At 42.9% G+C, this 20,947-nt stretch overlaps 1 protein-coding gene across 5 annotated transcripts in view; it reads right to left on the bottom strand.

Annotated features, from left to right (window-relative positions):
* Positions 1-7,894: 7,894 nt before the first annotated feature.
* The window catches only part of LOC119183235 (transducin-like enhancer protein 4), a 63,478-nt gene continuing 50,425 nt past the window's right edge, over positions 7,895-20,947 (bottom strand). For all 5 annotated transcript variants that reach the window (XM_075888815.1, XM_075888818.1, XM_075888816.1 and 2 more), the window contains 7 exons: positions 20,036-20,285; positions 18,172-18,273; positions 13,441-13,586; positions 11,608-11,719; positions 11,090-11,172; positions 10,044-10,224; positions 7,895-8,352 (listed from right to left, as the gene is read on the bottom strand). In XM_075888815.1, the coding sequence (XP_075744930.1) occupies positions 8,245-8,352; positions 10,044-10,224; positions 11,090-11,172; positions 11,608-11,719; positions 13,441-13,586; positions 18,172-18,273; positions 20,036-20,285 (982 nt within the window). In that variant the 3' untranslated portion in view covers positions 7,895-8,244. The remainder of the gene's footprint in view (positions 8,353-10,043; positions 10,225-11,089; positions 11,173-11,607; positions 11,720-13,440; positions 13,587-18,171; positions 18,274-20,035; positions 20,286-20,947) is intronic.

The following is a 20,947-nucleotide window of genomic DNA, read 5'->3' as shown; positions in this document are numbered from 1 at the left end:
ATTTTTTTTTCTTCCCTCGATCTGCGCTCGGGGTACTGGCAAGTACCCATGGCTGACGACGCTCGACCAAAGACCGCCTTCGTCACGCCAGACGGCTTGTTCGAGTTCAACGTCATGCCGTTTTGTCTATGTAATGCACCTGCGACCTTTGAGCGCATGATGGACACCGTTCTGCGCAACTTGAAATGGTACACGTGCTTGTGTTACCTCGACGGTGTCATTGTCTTTGCTCCGGATTTCTCCACGCATCTACAACGTCTGAAAGAAGTTTTCGCACGTGTGAGCAATGCCGGCTCGCAACTAAATCTCAAAAAGTGCCGCTTTGCAGCATGGCAACTCACCATACTGGGGTACGTCGTGTCCAAAGACGGCATTCTTCCTGATCCTGCCAAGCTTCGGGCCGTGGCCGAATTCCCCAAACCTGCATCTGTCAAAAAACTGCGTAGTTTCGTGGGCCTGTGCTCATACTTCCGACGCTTCATACGAAACTTTGCCACGATCATATCACCGCTGACGAAGCTCCTTGGAAGTAACGGGCCCCTCAATTCGTGGTCATCCGAGTGCGACGACGCGTTCGCGAAGCTCCGCCATTTGTTGACGTCGCCTCCCATTTTACGCCACTACGACCCTACAGCACCAACGGAGCTAGGTGCACACGGACGCCAGCAGTGTAGGCCTTGGTGCTGTCCTGGCGCAGCGAAAACCCGGATTCCCTGAATATGTCGTAGCACATGCAAGCCGTACGCTCACGAGAGCCGAGACAAACTACACCGTCAAGGAGAAAGAGTGCCTGGCGATCGTCTGGGCCCTTACAAAGTTCCGACCTTATTTGTATGGTCGCCCATTCGATGTCGTCACCGACAATCATGCACTATACTGGCTTTCATCTTTGAAAGATCCCCCAGGCCGTCTCGCTCGTTGGGCTCTTCGCTTACAAGACTACGACATCCGTGTGCTGTACCGCAACGGACGCCAGCATGCTGACGCTGATGCCCTCTCACGCTCCCCTCTACCTCAAGACGGCGTGCCCTGCTCAGTAACCTCAATTGCTGTATGTGCCATCGATGTTGACATCCTCGCTACCGAACAGCGAAAGGATAATTGGATCGCCCCGCTGATCGACTTGCTCTCTGATCCGTCCGCAACACCATCCACGCGTGCCTTGCGTCGTCGAGCTCATCATTTCGCCATCCGTGATGGCCTCCTACACCGACGCAATTACGACTCCGATGGCCGGCAGTGGTTGCTCGTCATACCCCGCAGTCTGCGGTTGGAGATATGTGAATCTTTCCATTCTGATCCACAATGTGCGCACTCTGGGGTATCCAAAACTTACCACCGCATTCGACAACGCTACTTCTGGCGCGGGATGTACCGCTACGTGCAGCAGTTCGTTCGCTCTTGCCTCACTTGCCAACGCCGTAAACCGTCAGCACACATGTCGCACGCCGGTCTGCAACCGTTACCTTGCCCTGACCGTCCCTTTGGGCGCGTAGGTATCGATTTGTATTGACCACTTCCTCTGACCTCGGCTGGTAACCGCTGGGCCATCGTTGCCGTTGACCATTTAACACGATACGCCGAAACCGCCGCTCTCCCTGCGGCTACTGCGCGCAATGTTGCGTCCTTCCTGCTGCATCAATTCATACTGCGCCATGGACCACCCCAAGAGCTTCTCAGCGATCGAGGCCGTGTCTTCTTGTCGGAAGTCGTTGAAGCCATTCTGACGGAGTGCCATTCTGTCCACCGCAAAACTACTGCTTACCACCCACAGACGAATGGCCTCACCGAACGCTTTAACCACACCCTCGGCGATATGCTGTCTGTGTACGTCGCTGCCAACCACACTAATTGGGATAATATACTGCCCTTCGTCACCTACGCCTACAACACCGCCCCTCAGAGCACGATCGGTTTTTCACCTTTCTACTTGCTGTACGGAAAGCACCCGTCGCACACCATGGACACAATACTACCGTACACGCCGGATCCATTTGAGTGTACACCTATTTCTGAGACAGCCAGGCTTGCTGAAGAGTGTCGCGAGCTTGCCAAGACATTTACGACGCAAGAGCAAGAGCGGCAGAAGAGTATTCGTGATGGCTCTAGCACTTCTGAGGCCACGTTCCTTCCTGGTGCGCTTGTATGGCTCTCGATCCCGACCTCTGTAGCTGGCCACTCTTCCAAACTACGTCCCAAATACGAAGGCCCCTACCGTGTCATCGAGCGCACCTCACCGGTAAACTATCTGATCGAACCCGTTGAACAATCTTCGGACATGTGCCGCCGTGGGCGTGACATCGTCAACGTGGAGCGCCTGAAGGCTTATGATCCGCTCATAGTAACAAGCTGTTAGGTCGCCAGGTGGCTCCCTCTTCGACCCCGGGGTAATTGTAGCGAAGCCTCCGAACTCTGAAATGGGTCGAACTCTTGAGTACCTCCTATTGGGGCTACCCAACAAGGACACCGCTCGCGCTGAGAGCCCGTGCTTGGCCGTGACTGTCGCCATTGTTTATTCTCGCTGGTTGCTGGCTAATAAACGCCTTAACAATATATATATATATATATATATATATATATATATATATATATATATATATATATATATATATATATATATATATATATATATATATATATATATATATATATATATATATATATATATATATATATATATATATATATATACTGGGCAAAATAATCCAAGTGTGAGTAGTTATCACATGAATGGTGTAAGCTTAAAGGAGGGGCCGGGAACAGTTCATGAGCATGGTCAGAAAACGCCGCTAATCGGTAGTAGAGGCTCCCGACAACACACGAGCCAAATATTATAGTACAGCACGCGGCCTGAAATCCACAATAAATTATCAAAGTCCGCTAATAATTTATTTCTATTTTCTCGACAAATGACGGAAGACGCTCAAAAATCTTTCGTGGAAAGCCTCTCTATCGGTCATTTGCTTATTTGAACATGGCGCGCTCGGTCGTTACAGAGATCGCCGCAGGAGGCTGCGACTTGTCCACGCGTACGCACGTGATCACCGTAAAAAGTCTGCGAATTAGAAGAAAAAGAAAAAAAGTGCTCAAGGTCGCGAGGTACGCGTGACGTATTTTCTTTGCGCCTGCCATCCCTCCGTGCTTAGCTTCCAGTGCTTTTGTCGGAACGATAGAAGAGAAAATGCAATTGCAGCATGCCACAAATCTTTGTAACTGGATCCACTCACCCTGGACGGATTCCTAAAATGTTTGCCGCGTTGAATTCGTGAGGCAATAAGCTCTTCCAGTGAATTCATATCATGGTTACTTGAAAAATTGTTTCAGGATCCCTTTAAAAGCCCCGCCGCGGTGGTCTAGTGGCTAAGGTACTCGGCTGCTGACCCACAGGTCGCGGGTTCGAATCCCGGCTGCGGGGGGGGGGCTGCATTTCCGATGGAGGCGGAAATGGTGTAGGCCCGTGTGCTCAGATTTGGGGCACGTTAAAGTACTCCAAGAGGTCGAAATTTCCGGAGCCCTCCACTACGGCGTCCCTCATAATCATATGGTGGTTTTGAGACGTTAAACCCCACATATCAATCAATCAATCAGGATCCCTTTAAAACAGGTATCTGAATACAAATATCGCGGTGTTTATTTTACGTCTTAGCTAAGGTGTACATTGCAGCAAATTCTGGGAAAGTACTGGAATTTTCGCGACGAAATGTAAAATATTTCCTGCTCCTACTAAAGAATTATTGCTCAAGTCCAATGTTAGACCCCTTATTGAATATGCCTGCACAGATTGTGACCCTCCGGCTGAGCGAGACATTGATGAATTGGAAAGGATCCAAAATTTAGCTGTTCGGTTTCTATAGGGAATATACAGTAGAAATACTGGCATGACAAGACTGAAACAAACATTAGATTGGGAATGCTTATACAGAACTGTCGACACAAATTGTGATTGAAGTTCAATTAATGCTGTTCATCATAGTCATGTCGGAATCAATAAGGCGATCGTAATATTCACTTGCAACGAATGTCTCAGACCACGTTGACCATAGGTTCAAGAAAGAGTAATCGCATGCAAGACTGCCATATTTCAATATGATTTTTTTTACCAAGACAATCAGAAAATGGAACCAACTGCCTTCTAGCATGGCCTCTACCATGTCAAATGATTTATTCTTTGTTATAATGAGTGTGTAGCATTTTTGTGTGGTTGTGACCTGATACATGTATTTCTGTTGCGGATTGTGATTGTGGTGACTTTGATTATTTGTATGGTTGACAATGTATCTTTATTTTGTAATTCCACCATTTGGTGCAGTGGGTAACGAAAAAAATAAAAGAATTGCAAATTTAAAAGCTTGTTTTCTTTGTTAGATTCAATATTAATGAGAATGATTAGACAACAATGCCAAGTAAATCATCATTGTCTGTTAGTTCTCATTATTATACTGCAAAATAAGCAATATTTTTTCACATGTACTCAATCTTAATTGTTCGGCAATTATTTCAATTGATTTTCAACCCCCCATGCCTACAAAAGTTGTATATGTATTCATGTATAAAAACGCTGGCTCCCCAACTGCTTCAATGAAATATTTGCCCGAATACATACCACTTTGTGCAAAAAAAACCCCAAAAAAACAAGTATGCTTCATGACAATACATTGCGTATGCCTCACTACATAACAAGTTTGTACTGTGGCGAACATAGTGTCACAAAGCCGATCACTGCGTCGCAGGTGCAGTAATCGTGGTTTGAAACAGGCCAATTCAGGGATAAGTAATGTGCATAATTTCGCTTCCGCATTCTTTACTTCGGGTCATATCTGCGTCATTTTTACTCAAACGTGTAGATCAAAGCCAACATTATGTATAGCGACCAGATTTGTCATGACATGACCTCAAGCAATCACGCATGCCAATCATTATACTACGTCACGTTTGTCCGTGAGCAGTGTACATCCAAGGGCTTTGCCAATTTCCTGCATGTACTAATAAATTTAATTTTGATCATTGTTAATGGTTGGCAATAAAAACATGCAAGTGTGCCAGACACGAACAGAAATACACAATCAGAAATAACAATTCATGCAGCATTCCATAACTAAATACTGCAGAATCTGGTGCAACAGTGGCCATGCATAATTCAAGAGTAATATGTGTAAACAAAGTGCAGTTATACTTGATAAATGCATACTTTATGATAAACCTATGTTTCACCTTTGTTGAACTTTGCACTTGTGCTTTCATGTCACATAGTGAATCATATCTAAGCTATGCAAGGATTGCATATTGTGGCAAAACTTCATTGCCCATGACCCTTTCAAGTGCTCCAGTGTCTAAATAAATTGCAGAGCACATCCTATTTTGATAATGTTACCACTGCAAAAAATGGTTTCCCAAACAGCACAAGACACCAGAAAATCTTTTGTGCAAACACATTTTATGAAATCAAATATCATATTTACAGCAACTAAGTGACATCAGAATCCAAACGGTAAAATCAAAATACAGGAGGCAGAAACGTGCATCCTTTATCATTTGTATCAAGTTTCAAAGAAAGAAAATCTATTTACAGCACAATCTTTAGTGCACATCTGTGCATGTTCTCAAGACCAGATCTGATAATAGTCACGAATTGTCCCAATGAAAGAATGTGTATTCAGTGTGCATTTTTATCCACCACCTATTTCGAAACACCCTTACCGATATGCATACTGTCTACTCTTAGTGTGGACAATTGCTGCAGACATTTTACCAGTCAGCAACAAGCTTTAGAAATTGTGTTGCGATTACCTATTGTAGAACTTAAGTTATATCAGCAAATTATACAGAAATTGTAGAATAACAAAATGTATTTATTAAGCTTTGGCCCTGCTGGCACATGCTTGTAGCCACTGTAGACATAAATGACGGAGATCACAGAGATGATACATCAGATATCTAACGACCAGAAAGAAACACAATGTGATTAGAGGTAAGATATATGAAAAGAAATAAAATCGAATTTTCCTCCCAGTTGACTTCAAATGCAGGGACAAAACAATATTTATAAAACATGTGCTAGTATGGATGTCCATACATTTTCGATTAATTCTAAGTTTGTTGCTACACTCGCAAATTGCAGTACAACGTGCAGGACGCACAGAGCCATAAACTCAAAAGACTAGATGCATAACAGTGAGCACCATTGTTTCAAGAAGAAAATGAGTGGCTGGCTATAATTGCAAACAGTGCGGTCAATGCTTTATTTCTGTAAGCAACAGCATCAGGTTTTTCTTATCTTTACAGAACAACTAATTCAACAAGAAATGTCTTTTGATAACGAGTGCCAGATAAGCCCGAGAGTGTACCACTGCCACTAAAGCAAATGCCTGTTTCAAGAATTCCAAGGCATTCAGCAATGACAACATAGTCATCAGCTTAAGTCATAAACAAATGTAATTTTGAAAGATCAATGGGGTCAAACATGTATTGGATCTGCACAAGGTTCACGATGCCAATTTAGTTCCATTGCACCTCATTATGCTGAGGCAGCATAGTTTAGATTTTTCAAAACGTTAGAAAGTTGTTCACATGGTGTCCCGATGACACTATCCACAAATATCTCTCATATTTCAACGCAGGGCAAAAGTGTTGCACATCACCCAATGGCGAAACACTGGCACTCATTCTTTTATCCAAGGTGACATCAAAAAGGTGCGTGTCTATCAAAGCACTCACATACAGACCACGTTCATAACCTGTTGCGAGTAGCTCCAACAAGAATGCAGATTGCCATCAGTCTTTTGCCAAACCTGCTTCAACAAGAACACCATCAGCTTGCCAAGTTCACACTTGAAATGCTGTAACATCTTTATTTACAGTGCAGAAGGTGGCCAAGAGCACAATGTACATACTCCAAGCCATGAATGAGCATTCACACCAACATGGACACATGCATTCAATTCAATTCATGAAGTGATGGCATAGCTCCAAATGCATGACATTAGAAAAAATGAAAGAAGAACACTATTTCACACTAAACAGCTCTACCCCTGCTAGTTAAAGCTGGTGCCACGTCACAAATCGAAAGCATACAAATAAAAGAAACACACCTCATGGTCTGATGAGTTGAACAGCAAAACAAAAATGTAGCAATAAGTCTTTTCTTGTACAATTGTTAATAATTTCATTTATTATTACGCAGTCAGGCTGGGACATCGGTATAATGAATGGGTTCAAAACAGCCTTTATTGTGCGTGCATGTGTGTTTGTGCACACACTTTTCAGATGAGTTGTGATATGCGTCAGCCAGAGGCATATTCGTGAAAAAACAGTTTATTTTTCCATTCTTTATGGCAACCAGTTCAAGGAGGTAGACAAGGTACCAAAAGTGGTCAATTTCAATCAGCATTGCACCTTCGCTCTTTACATATCATTATCTTTCCAGCGAGAAAAGTTTCTTACCAATTGTGCCAAGCTGGCACACCAACATGTTCTTTCAAGTGAAAGCAGAAGACCATTTGCAATTGCACAGGCTGCTTGAACAGTGTTTATCCACAAGCGAAATGCAGTCACTTAACAAATCAGTACAAGTTTTCATGAAAAAAAAAAAAAAACTAACTGAAAGTAATGCCCACAGACCAAGCTTTTGTTGCGTCCAAATTAAGAGGCATGTACTGAACATTGCAGCAGCATTGAAGCTGGGAGTGTATGGCAGGAAAGGCAGTTGTCAAAGTCCTAAACATGGCTGCCATGTGGGAACACTCTCACAGGACAGTACATTGTGGCAGGGAAGTAACAAATACTGCCTACCTATTCCTGCATATTCTGCAACTCCCAAAGACACCCCAGCACCTACTGCAATACATACAGGGGAAGGCCAAGAGTTTCAATTGCAAGAATTTGTTTCTTCACAGTCAGTTCTTCTGCATGGCCATCAACAATGTATTTTAGCATTATATGCTCAACACCACGATGCCATTACTGATGCAATAGGAACAATGAACTTGTCATGATCACAATATCCACGACATGCAGGATTTGCAGCACATATACATTGTCCCATGAATGTTGACTGTGCTGTCATTAAAGCCGTGTTTCAGGATAGGCTTCTTGGTTCGGTGCTGGTGGCACTAGCAGCCATGCCACGAACAGTTCTCTGTCAAAAACAAAGAAGGGGGCAGACAAGATATCTCTGCTTTGTACAGTGTGCTCAGCCTCAACACTGTGCTGGCCAACATATTAGGAACAATGGGGCATAGTGGGTGCTCAGTAGATCACTTCATACACGGTGGCCTTCTTGTCTCCCGAGCCAGTGACGATGTACTTGTCATCAGAAGAAATGTCACAGCTCAGAACTGACGAGGACTCCTTGGACTGTAAACATGTCCACGCAGAAAAGACACAATTTTGTTAGGAAAGAGCACAAAAACAGCACATCAAGCCATATCAACAGATAATATAACAAAAGGAAAACTGAAATGAGTTTTGTTAATGCTTCCTTTCGAACTCCCCCCATAAAAAAGCTATCTTTCATCAACAGGCCTCTCTCTATCAACCTTAAGGAATTAAACTTGCTGAAAAAAAACAAGGCAGAAATACATGATGCAATGCAGTTTCTTCGATGACGAGCAACACATGCAAATGAGATTGCTGCTAGCCCTTAAAGAGAGGAAGCTGGGCAGGCATGCCTTTTTAATTCCCAATCACTCGTCATCAAACAAACATAGGAAATATCATGCTTTTTTTAAAGATGAAGGAAGCTTTCGAGTAAAGGCATGCAAGACTGTAAAGCAAGGTGGAATCTTAGATAGGTATGTTTGGGATACAGAAGACTTCTGACATGTTGTGGACAGAAATATATGACATTACTTAAGCCACAACAAGCTTTACAGTTTGGTCTCATGACTTCATGGCCATAAAAGAAAATACTTTAAGAAGCAGCCCGATTAACAATGATCTTGTAATGTCATTGCACTTGTTCATGGTTAATAGAGAACAGAGCAAAAGGGCAATAAACAATGAATGCACTGACAGAATTATTTACAATAAATTATTTATGTCCATAAAATGTATGCAAACATTGAAACAATGCAAGAACACAATACGATAACCTTATTTATTAATTTTGAATGTGGCTGTTTCCTCTTTTATTTAGCTCATTCATTATGTATGTGTCCTTATGTTTGACTGCTGTGAAGCTGCCCTGTGTACAAGGTGGCCATATCGCCCTCAAGCTGCTCAATGCAGCTTTTTTCCTTGGTCATCCTCACAACCATGTTACAGAAAAATTTCTATAAAAAAACATTAAGCACAAGTATTGCATTTCTATATACTAGAGAGAGCAACAAAGAAACTTCCGGTGACTGTCACATGCAGGAGAGCCATGTGACTGGAGCAGAAATGTAACATATCATGTCACTGGTAGTATGGCACATTGTTGACGAGTCTGGTCCTGGTAGCAGCAAAGCTGGCTAGCATTGCTGCTGTTCATGGTATCTTCCCAGGAAAATACCGGGAACATAAAGTGGCACAGCATAGGTCACTGGCTCCTTACTGACACCAGAGAAACTAGTACTGACACTAGCAAAATAGTGACACTTGCGCAATGCCAGACATAACCTTTCTCTTTCATTCAAATTTAGGTGCTGGTATGCAGGGCGGCACTAGGATTTTTTTGCTGCAGAGGGGCACCTACAACAAGATTTACAATGGGAGAGAGGTTGAAACATTACGGAGCTGTTGCACCCCCCTTGCCTCTCACTGGTGTTGCCTCCCGTAGTTGAGTTCACATGTGACATTTCCGCAAAGGTTTTCTAACTCTGCTAGATGTGACAGTAACTGGAAGTTCCACTATTGACATCTATGTTATTAAACATGCACCCAAATAATAAGAACCCCCTATTAAGCATTATAAAAAAATTAAACAGGGACACTTAAAACATTATAGGTGGAAATTTACTCCAAATAACAAACACGATGTAGGAACAGTGAGATGCACCTATTTACACTTTCTACCATCCATCTGCACTAAATGGACTAGCCTTTTCTTAAATTTAAAAACAAACCTGGAATATGGATGCACCGTAGGGTGTCCTCCAGGCATTGAGCAGGTTATCCTTGCCCGTGGAGACAAACCACTTGCCACACGATGCAAACTTAAGTGACAGGACACAGCTTTCATGCAGGTGTAACTGGTACTTGTCTGGCTTGCTGCAGTGCAGAACTTCCACGTTGCTGCTCTCCATGCTGCATTGAACAAAAAAGGCCACCAGCCATTGAACAGTTATTTATCATATCGCATGCCTTACCGCAGCAGACTCAGTCAGGCCGCCCCTTCCAAGTGCAAGAATAACGTGAAAGAATAAGACTAATGTGAATTCAGTGGCTCACTTCTGCTGGAATGATTCATATATCCACTTCCCCACTCTCCACACTATTTTTTCTACAATGAATGTTCTAGTACACTGTACCAAAAAAAATTTCTTGAATGAGTTTAGAGGGTTTTTGCTTCCTCCTTCCAAGAGTGGGAGACTAACACATATAGCTCTGGGTGTTATCTCCGTCAAATGAAACTGAAACAGCGGCAAGCCTTCGTGGTGGTATAGTGCACGCCCTCCACTTATCACCATGAACAGGCACGCAAATAAGCACAGAGTTGCTGAACAGGTTGCGCGCGCCTGTCAATTATGATAACTGGGCAGCCCACATTATACCATAGCAAAGGCTTGCCTCTGTTCGGGTTTCATTTGACGCAGATAGTACACATATTCAATGCATATTTTAAAAGGGTGAAATACTTGAAGACAATGTGTCTGCAAGGCTTGTTGTGCACATGGACAATACCTTTCCAGTTTTGACATTCAAGGAACAAGTGGTAGGACCTGAACACCAAAATAAATGCTGCCTGTGCCTTCACTCAACAATTGTCAGGATCTTACATCGAAAGTGTACGTCACTTATTATGAACTAACAGGAGCAGTTATATACAATGAAAGCTAATTTATATGTAACCACTGGCACCAACCTACAGACCCCTAGTGTGCTATGCCCATTGTGTTTCACATTAAAACGGTAGCTAAAAAAGAAACAGGAAAGAGTAGAGGAAGCTTACCCGACAGCCAGCCACTCCCCTGTGGGACAATAGCCCAATGAGAAGATCTGCGATGTAAAGTCGTGCTGCTGCAGCTGCCGACCCTGAGTGCACAATGACATGAAACACACAGTAGTCAGGAAAGGTATAGCCAGTAAATGTCAGTAAGGCACAAATAATGATTGCTTGTAGGGTTCTTGCAGGGGCATTTGGTTTGCTATGAATTTTATTATGACTATGTTTTGTAGGGCACACAAATGTTTATAAGCTTGTAATACAATGAAGCACACAGAAGGCTTTTGTTTTAAAAAGAACCAAGGAGAAAAATTCAACAGCAAGGAGATGTCTTGGAATAAACTGCCCCCTCTGAATTGTATGAACATGAATATAACAAATTTCTAGATATAATAAAGCAATTATCAGCACATAGTTGATAGGTGCCCATAAAAACACTGTGCTGATTCAAGTTGGACGTGACATTTTTATAACAAATTTCTACTGCAGGAACCTGCGTTGCATAGGAAACACAAAGTACTTACCTCACGAAGGTCCCAAGAGCGCACAGTGTTGTCTAGACCACCAGTCCACAGCTTAGTGCCATCACTTGAGATGTCGATGCAACTTGCACCGTCAGTATGCCCCTGGAACTGCCTGCAGTCAAATTCGAAAGGCTCTCAATGCATGGACATAGCTACCTGCCACATAGACGACCTAAAAGTTAACTGAATTGACATATACAGTCGACTCTCATTCATTAAAACTAAAGGAGACCTCTGAATTTTGTTTTAATTATCAAGAAGTCTGAATCATCAGAAGTCACCAGATAGATGACTCTGGGTGAGGCAACACCGCACATTATGATTATTTCTTTGATTTTATCACATTAAAAATTTTTTTAAGTGTTTTTAAGCTCTAATTACGCACAATGAACAGAAAGCAGAGGTGTAAAGTGCACAAGTTTATTGGCCATTTACTGTTCATCAGACCTTTTGATGAATTGCCAACTGCTTCTTTGCTACAAATATGTGCCCTCAACACAAAGCTCTCGATACCAGTTGAGAAGCATCACGGTTTACCATGCGTGTGCTTTGTTTCAAAAACTTGTTTTCTAGGGAAGCCCCCCCCTTTTTTTTTGAAGGCCTGAAGTGCTTATTTTTTATTTTTAGACATTTAGGATTATATAAGCATGCAAATTTTTAAATAGTGGTGGGAAAGCAGCAGATATTTTTTTGGTATCAAACTCCACAAAGTATGCATTAACCGATTAATTGAACTAAGAGGCTTTTAAATAAATTGAAAGAATAGAGGGCCAACCAAAAAATTTAATTTTGTTTGAATTAACTGTTTGAATTATCGAGAGTCCACTGTATGATGTATTTGCTAAAGATTGTCTGCATTAAATCAACTTAACATTGCTATTAAGAAAGTCAACAAGTTTAATAGATCATATCTGACACAGGCAAATAAGGCCAATTCGAAGTCATACTTAATTCAAACTGCTCCTGGGTAAATATTATTACCATAACCATGGCCTCGTAGGAACATAAGGCAACCCATTATTGTTTTCTGTGCAGAATAACTTTATTTTCCATTAGCTGCTAAGTTTGAGCAAAAGTGTGCCAATTCAAAGAACACAATGCACAAGAAGAAGACACATTTGAATGAGTACACTTTTGTTCAAGTACGCAGTATGAACTCACCCAGCAAATGACCCTTCTTCAGTTGCCAAGGGTTATGCATAACCAATCTTATTATACTGTTAAAGGGCCCTGAAACACGTTTGCAAGTAAGCATAGAATGAATTCACTGGATGAGCTTATTGCCTCCCGAATTCAACGCCGCAAAAATTTTAACGAGTCCGTACAGTACAAGTAGAGCTACAAAGGTCTGTCGCATGCTGCAATTGGATTCTCTCTTTTCTTGTCCCAACGAAAGCACTGGAAGCTAAGCAGGGAAAGATGGCAGGGCCACAGAAAAACGTCACGTGCGCTTCGCTACCTTCAGCACTTTTTTTCTTTTTTTTTCTTAGAATGCACAGCTTTTTCAATGTGATCGCGTGCACACACGTGGACAAGTAGCGGCCTCCCGCGGCGATCTCTGTAACAACCGAGCGCGTCAAGTTCAAGTTAGCCAATGGCTGATAGATAGGCTTACTGTAAGTGATTTTTGGGCTTATTTCGTGATTTGTTGAGAGAAAACTATTTTTAGCTAACTTTGATCATTTATTGTGAATTCCAGTCTGCGTGCTGCACTATATTATTTGGCTCCCGTGTTGTTGGGAGCCTCGGCTACCAATCAGTGGAGTTTTCTGACCATGCTCAAAAAGTGTTGCAGGGCCCTTTTAAGATAAGAAAAATTTAGTGTACACATACCTGACAAGCGTCTGGTTGTGCAGGTCCCAGACAGCAATGTTTCCATCTGAGCAGCAGCTGAAGCAAACCTTCGAGTCGGGGCTGATGGCCAGGGCATAGCAAGCTGGTGCACTAGAAGTCAGCTCGGCCTTGATGCGCGGAGTTGGCTGTGGTACGATAAACTCAAGTCACCGCCAGTGCAGACATATCACAAAACTTCCACATTCCTCATCTAGAGAAATCACGCTATTTATAACACATACAGTTAAACAAAGCAGAATACGATGAACCAGGCAATGCAGATGCTCGCACATATTAAATTACTCAGTGCTACTGCCATACAGATTGCGAACAAGGGACCTGTAACGACCCCAAAACATCAATGTATGTTTGTTTTTCCTTTGGACAAGGTGAGTGTCTTTTTAATTTTTTTCAGTGTTGCTGCCACAGTTGGCACAAATGATCACAAAGCGTTGAACTTCGATAAAGATGGAAGTCAGCAATGTGTTCTTCACACGCAAGTGCAAGCAACTTCACTTTGAACAGTAGTGAAGTTAAAAATCAGATTAAGGGGAGATGCGGGTCAAAAAACGAGAATTTTCTAAAAAATTATCGATTTTTTGTTTTCACCTGTTTTGTTAAGATTAGTACCTCTACTATTCTGAAAAAAAAATTCTATGTCGAGAATCAACTGGAAATGCTTTAAGATTGCGTCTGAAGAGCACAAGGTGGCTGTCAAAAGGCCGAAAGTGTGTCATCTTCGAGCACCTTGCCGCTGATAATGCGCCGCTGCTCGCCATTGTCGACCGCATGAGGCGAAGAACCGAGCCTCACTCTTCAAATAGCGATGGTTTCCCGCGCTGCTGCAACGCAAGAAATAATAAAGAGAAGCGCGCTTTTGCCGCCTTTTTCGAGCGCCGCGACTGGCTTTTAAATCACGTGGTACGGATCGGGAGCTGCCATTGGCCGCTGCGCGCCTGTGTGTGCTGTGAAGCCTACTTGCAGGATCCGTGTCTCGTCGAGCAGCACAGCTGAACAACGCTTTTCTCGAGTGCTTATTCGTTATGGATGAAGAAAGCCGTAGGAAGCGCGGTCACCGGCCTGTGAAGTTTCACGCGGCGCACAAATTTCGAGGACGCCGGCGCAAATCAAAGCCGAACACTCAAACCACGCAAAGATCGTCTGCTGCCGCAAAACGTAGTGGCAATGACGCCGATGCGCCCGACGAGTTTGCCGCGGCATTCGAATATGTGAGTGCCTCCCAGAAAAAGATCGGACTCTTCGAAGACGAAGAAAAATGACAGGACGACGAGTCTTCGTTGATTGCTGATGTGACAGCACTGAACATGCTTGTGCGCGGTGCAATGTGTCCGACGTGTCGCCATTTGGGATTACGTGTCCTGGAACCGGCCGACAAGCGGAAAGGACTTGCGTCGTTCGTCGAACTTTACTGCCCAAACAGTGAGTGCCCCGAGACTATTCTTTCGGCGACATATACTTCGCGGCGAGTAGCTTCAGGCGGGGAGGCCAGCGTGAGCGTGGCGGGTGACGGACTGACCGCGAGGAGAACATACGACAGCGGGAGCTCGCGCGATAGCTACGCTGTCAACGTGAAAGCTGTTGTGGCGGCGCGCTCTGTAGGCATGGGCTACGAGCAGCTAGTCCGATTTGCGGCAATTCTTGGCTTGCCAAAGCCAATGCACCATAAATCGTTTACTGCAATCAGCCGGAAAGTCCATGATGCGGCAATGGATGCCATCGGCGCCAATCTTGCGAGGTCGAGAGAGCTGACAGTAAAGGAAGTTGGCGGGGACGACATTGCCGTTATGTACGACGGTACATGGCACAAACGTGGCCACAAGAGTCACAATGGCATCGGTGCTGTTGTGTCACTCGACACTGGACTTTGTTTGGATTTTGAAGTCCTGTCAAACTTCTGCCTAGCTTGCAGTAGGCACAAGACTCTGCCAGATGAAGAGGAAGAAGTTTGGCAAGCATTTCATAGCCCTGTCTGCGAGCGCAATGTTGAATGTTCAGCCCACGCGATGGAAGCAGAAGCTGCAGTGCGCATTTGGCAAAGGAGCCAAACGTATGACACACCATTGCAATTCAGTAAATTCCTCAGCGACGGCGACTCAAAAGCGTACACGGCAGTTGTTGAAGCGAAGGTATATGGTGATGCTGCGATCATTGAAAAAGAGGACTGCACAAATCACGTAGCCAAGCACCTCGGGACCGCTCTTCGCAAACTCAAGGAGCCACTGCCAAGAGGACAGAAGCTGAAAGATACTGTGATACAGAAGCTGCAAACCTACTATCAAGTGGCCATCACAAGCAGTAGGGGCAGCATTAAAGTGATGCACCGGGCGATTTGGGCCTCATATTTTCATTGTCGCTCAACAGATGATGCGAACACCCACGAATTGTGCCCAGATGGACCAGAATCCTGGTGCAAACACAAGCGTGCTAAAGCCTTGGGCGAACCTGCACCGGCTCACACACCCCTGCTCACCAAGGCCCAGGGAAAGGCAATTTTCCCTATTTATAAGAGGCTAACCAACGAGAAGCTACTGACTCGCTGTATTCAGGCCAAAACTCAGAATGCAGCGGAGTCACTAAACAGTAAAATTTGGCTCCTCTGTCCAAAGACACGATTTGCCTCTAGACATGTTGTGGAGATGGCCACTGCTATGGCTGTTCTCTGGTTTAATAGAGGGCACTCCAGTTTTGAACTTGTTCTGGAAGAGCTTGGCGTGCTCCCGCCTCATGATCTGGTTGCTCTTGGCACATCACGGGACAGCACACGCCAGAAAAAAATGTCTCAAAAACTAACAGGAGAGGCAAAGGCTCGTCGGAGTGCGCTGAAGAAAAAATCTCTTGTCGAGGAGTCAGCTCGAAAGAGCCGTGAGGGCCAAACCTATGGTGCTGGCGCATTTTAATGGCAGTGGCCACTACAAGGAGGATTTTTCTTTCTTGTGTACAAATTTCGTCGCATTCAATGACATCTTTGATAAATAAACATGCAATTTTGACTTTAAAACTTCTTTTTCTCAAAACACAAATTTTGCCATTTTTGTCAATGTGCCCCTCCTTTTTCGGGTACTTCTGGTGCTCAGATCTGCATGAAATTTTTCCCAAATTTTTTCCAAAGTACGAGAAATGCAATTATCTTGTTTAAGATTCAATATTCTTTTTATATAATAAAAAAAGTTATGTAAACTTTTACTAGGGTAGGAGAAATATGAACTTCCCACGTTAAAATTTTTCACGTCTAGTACATATTTTGTATGGACTTCCAAATTAGTTGTTTGCATTGTACACTTCATTTGAAACATTATGAACTATCAATTGTAAAAAATTAATGAAGTTTAGGTATGAAAAGAGGGGGGGCAAAAGGCTTAAGTTTTTCACTTTGTCATGTTGCAAAACTAAAAGTATGCAACTTGCAAGACAACTCATTATATATTTGAAATCAGCATAAAAAGTTCTATAAGCACCTCAAGTTTCATTGCTCTCGAATGAATATTAAAAAAAAAGTGTCTTCGACCCGCATCTCCCCTTAAGGGCATGCATCACACGTTTCTCTCGCAATGAACTTAACAGTTGGCAAGATATCACTGAGCCACTTGCATGATATTTTTCAGTGTGAATGCAAGTAGATTATAATCTGTAAAATAATAGAAAAACCATTCTCAAGCATCATCATAAGCAGTGGTAATGATAATGACATTGTCGGGACCAATAATCATGGTAAGAGCAAGTTGCAAACAGGCATTTTCTACATGCACAATACATATTTTCTACATGCACAATACAAAGCTTTAGTAGCCTCACAAATCTATTGCTCTACTCAAAACGTAAAGCTTCTTAGTTATTTCACTTTCGTTAGGCCGAAGCTGGAGTATGCGAGTATCGTGTGGGACCCCCATACTAAACAAAACGTTAAAAAACTTGAAAGGATTCAGCAGAAGGCCATTCGGTTTGTTTATTCTAGGTTTTTGCGAACGGACTCCCCCACAGACCTAATGCTAGCTAATAATATTCCTTCCCTTCAGGATCGTAGAAAGAAGTCCCGCCTTGATTTTCTGTCTCTTTTATATAATCGCAAACTTTCCCTTGATCCAACCCCTTTTCTTTCTCCATTAAACACAAGACCGACAAGACATCACCAACCAAATGCACTAACTCCGTACTTCGCGAGAACGGACACGTTCAAATTTTCATTTTTTCCACGCACCATTTCAGACTGGAACCAGACAATCGAATCTAGTACTTGCGATACTGAGTAACTGTGCACTGTTTTGTTTTTGTTTTGCGTGTATTGTATTTCTCTTTGTATTACGCCATGCCCTCCTGCTTGGATTGAAGTGTGGTCCGCAGTATGTATTAAATAAAAAAATAATAAAATAAAAGAACATATAGAGTCAAATCAATCTTCAGCTATGTCTTATATTTCATTTTAACTTAAATAAGACTATAGCCTAAAGTCATACCCATGAGCCTCTGCCCAAGTAACTGAATAGGCGAATACCAGTAACCTCTGAAGCAGGCTTCTTTTACCTGCATACCTGCCAGCAAATGTATCTCCTATAATTTGTACTATACTCCAGGTCATCCTTCACGCTAACAAACATGTTCCAGCTTTAACTCAAAAATATGTGATATGCAGTGTTATGTGACAACCTATATATAGCACACAGTGCAATCTTGGCTGGTCACTCATTGCAAAATAACTTTCAACAGTGCACTTACCGCACCCAGATCCCAGATGCAAATGGTACTAGCTTCTCCGCCCACGATAAGTGTTCTCCCATCAGGAAGGAGCTTGCAGGATCGGATGTAATTGTCCCTTTGCTGAAACAAGGACGCATAGCATAAAGAGATAAAAAAAACATGCTGCACAGTCATCCCCCCTCCCCCTACGAATAAGGTAGCTTTCTCCCAAAATGCAACGTTAAGGCTGAAATGCATGAACTAGAATATATTAATTTTGAAAAAGAAATGTGAACTTACTGATGAACATAACATAAAAATAGAGAGGAAAGAGGGTTCCCCTGACAGAACTTAAAATTTTAACGTTAGTTTAACAAGCCTAAAAATCGATGCAAGCATGTTTTTTGACAAGCTCAAGAACTCCTTTAACACTCGGTTTGAGATCCTGGAATATACACCACCAACAATATTTCTGTAATTATTTCTAGCAGACCAATATTGCATTTCATATAGCTCATTCTTTCTAGAGGCAGGAAAGTGGCACATATATATATTTAAAACAAGTTTCCTTAAGTTGCACAAATTTGTGGCCTCGCAACTTCAGCTATTCATAAGTGTGAGGGTGCAACTCAAATATAACTAATGCTATATCAATAACACATACACTTCCATCAAATTTTTTTAACATCCTCCATGTATGCCGCGTTCATAAAATCAGACAATCAGCATTATACACTATTTTCATACAGAGTACACTCACAAACGTATTCAGTTTTAGTCAAACTCAGCAGCAAGTTTAAATGAACCAGTACTTTCAATTTGGCACACGTAAAAACTAGGCTTGTGCGTACAGTGAATTTTAGGTTTGAAGCGAATTTCCTGACAGAAGACTTTCCTGACAACCATACGAATCCGGGAGACTTGGCTGATATGATATAGAGTGACACCATCTTTACAGAGAGTAACATGCAGACTAATATACATTTAAACAGGTCGCAGCCCAGCATCCCCTTACTGCAGTGAAACCACCTTTACAAAGCTTACATGCGGATTAAAGGGGCCCTGCAACACTTTTTGAGCATGGTCAGAAAACGCTTCCGATCGTTAGTAGAGGCTCCCAACTACAGGCGAGCAAAATATTATAGCACAGCATGCGGCCTGAAATTCACAATGAATGACCAAAGTCAGCTAAAAATTGCTTTCTCTTCTCTCGACAAATCACGTTATATGCCCAAAAAATGCACGTCAACGACCCATCAGCCCTTGGCTGATTTGAACATGGTGCGCTCGGTTGTTACAGATATCACTGCGAGAGGCCATCACTTGTCCACGCATGCATGCGCAATCACCCTGACAAAGCCGCGTATTCGAAAAGGAAAAAAATAAAAAGTGTTCAAGGTCACGAGGCCCGAGTGATGCTTTTTTTTTGCCCCTCCTATCTCTCCCTGCTTAGCTTCCAGCACTTTTGTCGGGATGAGAGAAGAGAGAATGTGATTGCAGCATGTGAGAAATCTTTGTAACTCCGCTCGTACTGGACGGATTTAAACATTTTTACGGCATTGAATTTGTGTGGTAATATGCTTTTCCAGTGAAGTAACTCCATAGTTAGTTAAAAAAAAGTGTTTCAGGACCCCTTTTATTTACATTTCAAAAACTGCTTTCACGGCTTATCACTCCTATACTGCAGCGAAACCACCTTTACAGGAAGCAAAGCCACCTTTACATGCGAACTAATATACATTTATTCGTTCATTAATTCAAATACTTTGAAAATTTCAGTAATTTAAACTCGAATCAAAACAAATTCAAATACTGCTATATTCATTATCAAATATTTGAAGCATTCGCACAAGCCTCATAAAAACATGTCTATGCCCATTATATGCTTTATATCAGAAATTACCAGACAGTCAAGCTGTGAAACAGGGCTCTTGGATCCTGGCTGACTGATGTCCCAGACCTTAACACATCCTTTTCCCCCAGTGTAGACATACTTGGTGGGGCTCGAGATGGTCACTGCGCACACCACTTCACCATGAGACAGCGTGTTGATCTGTCGTGCATGCCGTGGAATGCCGGCACCCATAAGTGCGTCTGGTGGGAACGGCACTGGCTGCATCTGGCCTTCTGCACTCACATGGAATGAATAGGCCCTGCACAAGATTGCACATGGAGAAGTGAATGTTTGGAAAACAAACTTAGGAAAATAATTCATGCGCAAGAGCTAGAGTAACTTTCCCGTGTTGCTTGTTCCTGGGCATGGTCTTTAAAAATGCTCATTATTTCCACATCAGCACAATGGACTGAGCTATGAACAATTTTAGTGATAATGACAACAGAATGATACACTACATCTCATGCCCTTGCTTTTACGACAAAACATTAATTTTGCATTCTGACTAGATGGCAGAGCACCAATAGAAGAGAAGCTGATGAAGCGTCGATTCAGTCTGTAATTACAGTTTTTTCAACCTCCCTTGAATAGAGAATGCCATTGTTGGGAATGCCCACATCAATATTTGTAACCAGTGTTGAACCTGCCTGCAGGGTGTTTTCCACAAAGCTGGTTCGTGCCGTCACTGCTTGGGCACCTGCTATAGCATACACAGCACAACCACTTGCCATCCGCGTGTTCGTAAATGAGACTTTTTTGGCCGGTGTGCCACTTTTGATCGTGCACAGGTGGAAGAACTTTAATAGGCCATGGGTATATTAAGCCATCTTTGACTGGTTGTTTCGGAGCACTCTAGAGAACTTTCCTGATAAAGAAGGAGGTTGCATCTTTTCTTTTCCTCAACTTCTCTCTCTCTCAGGA

The sequence above is a fragment of the Rhipicephalus microplus genome, chromosome 3 (genome assembly GCF_043290135.1).
Source record: "Rhipicephalus microplus isolate Deutch F79 chromosome 3, USDA_Rmic, whole genome shotgun sequence".
Classification (NCBI taxonomy): domain Eukaryota; kingdom Metazoa; phylum Arthropoda; class Arachnida; order Ixodida; family Ixodidae; genus Rhipicephalus; species Rhipicephalus microplus.
This window is presented reverse-complemented; position numbering and strand designations above follow the sequence as displayed.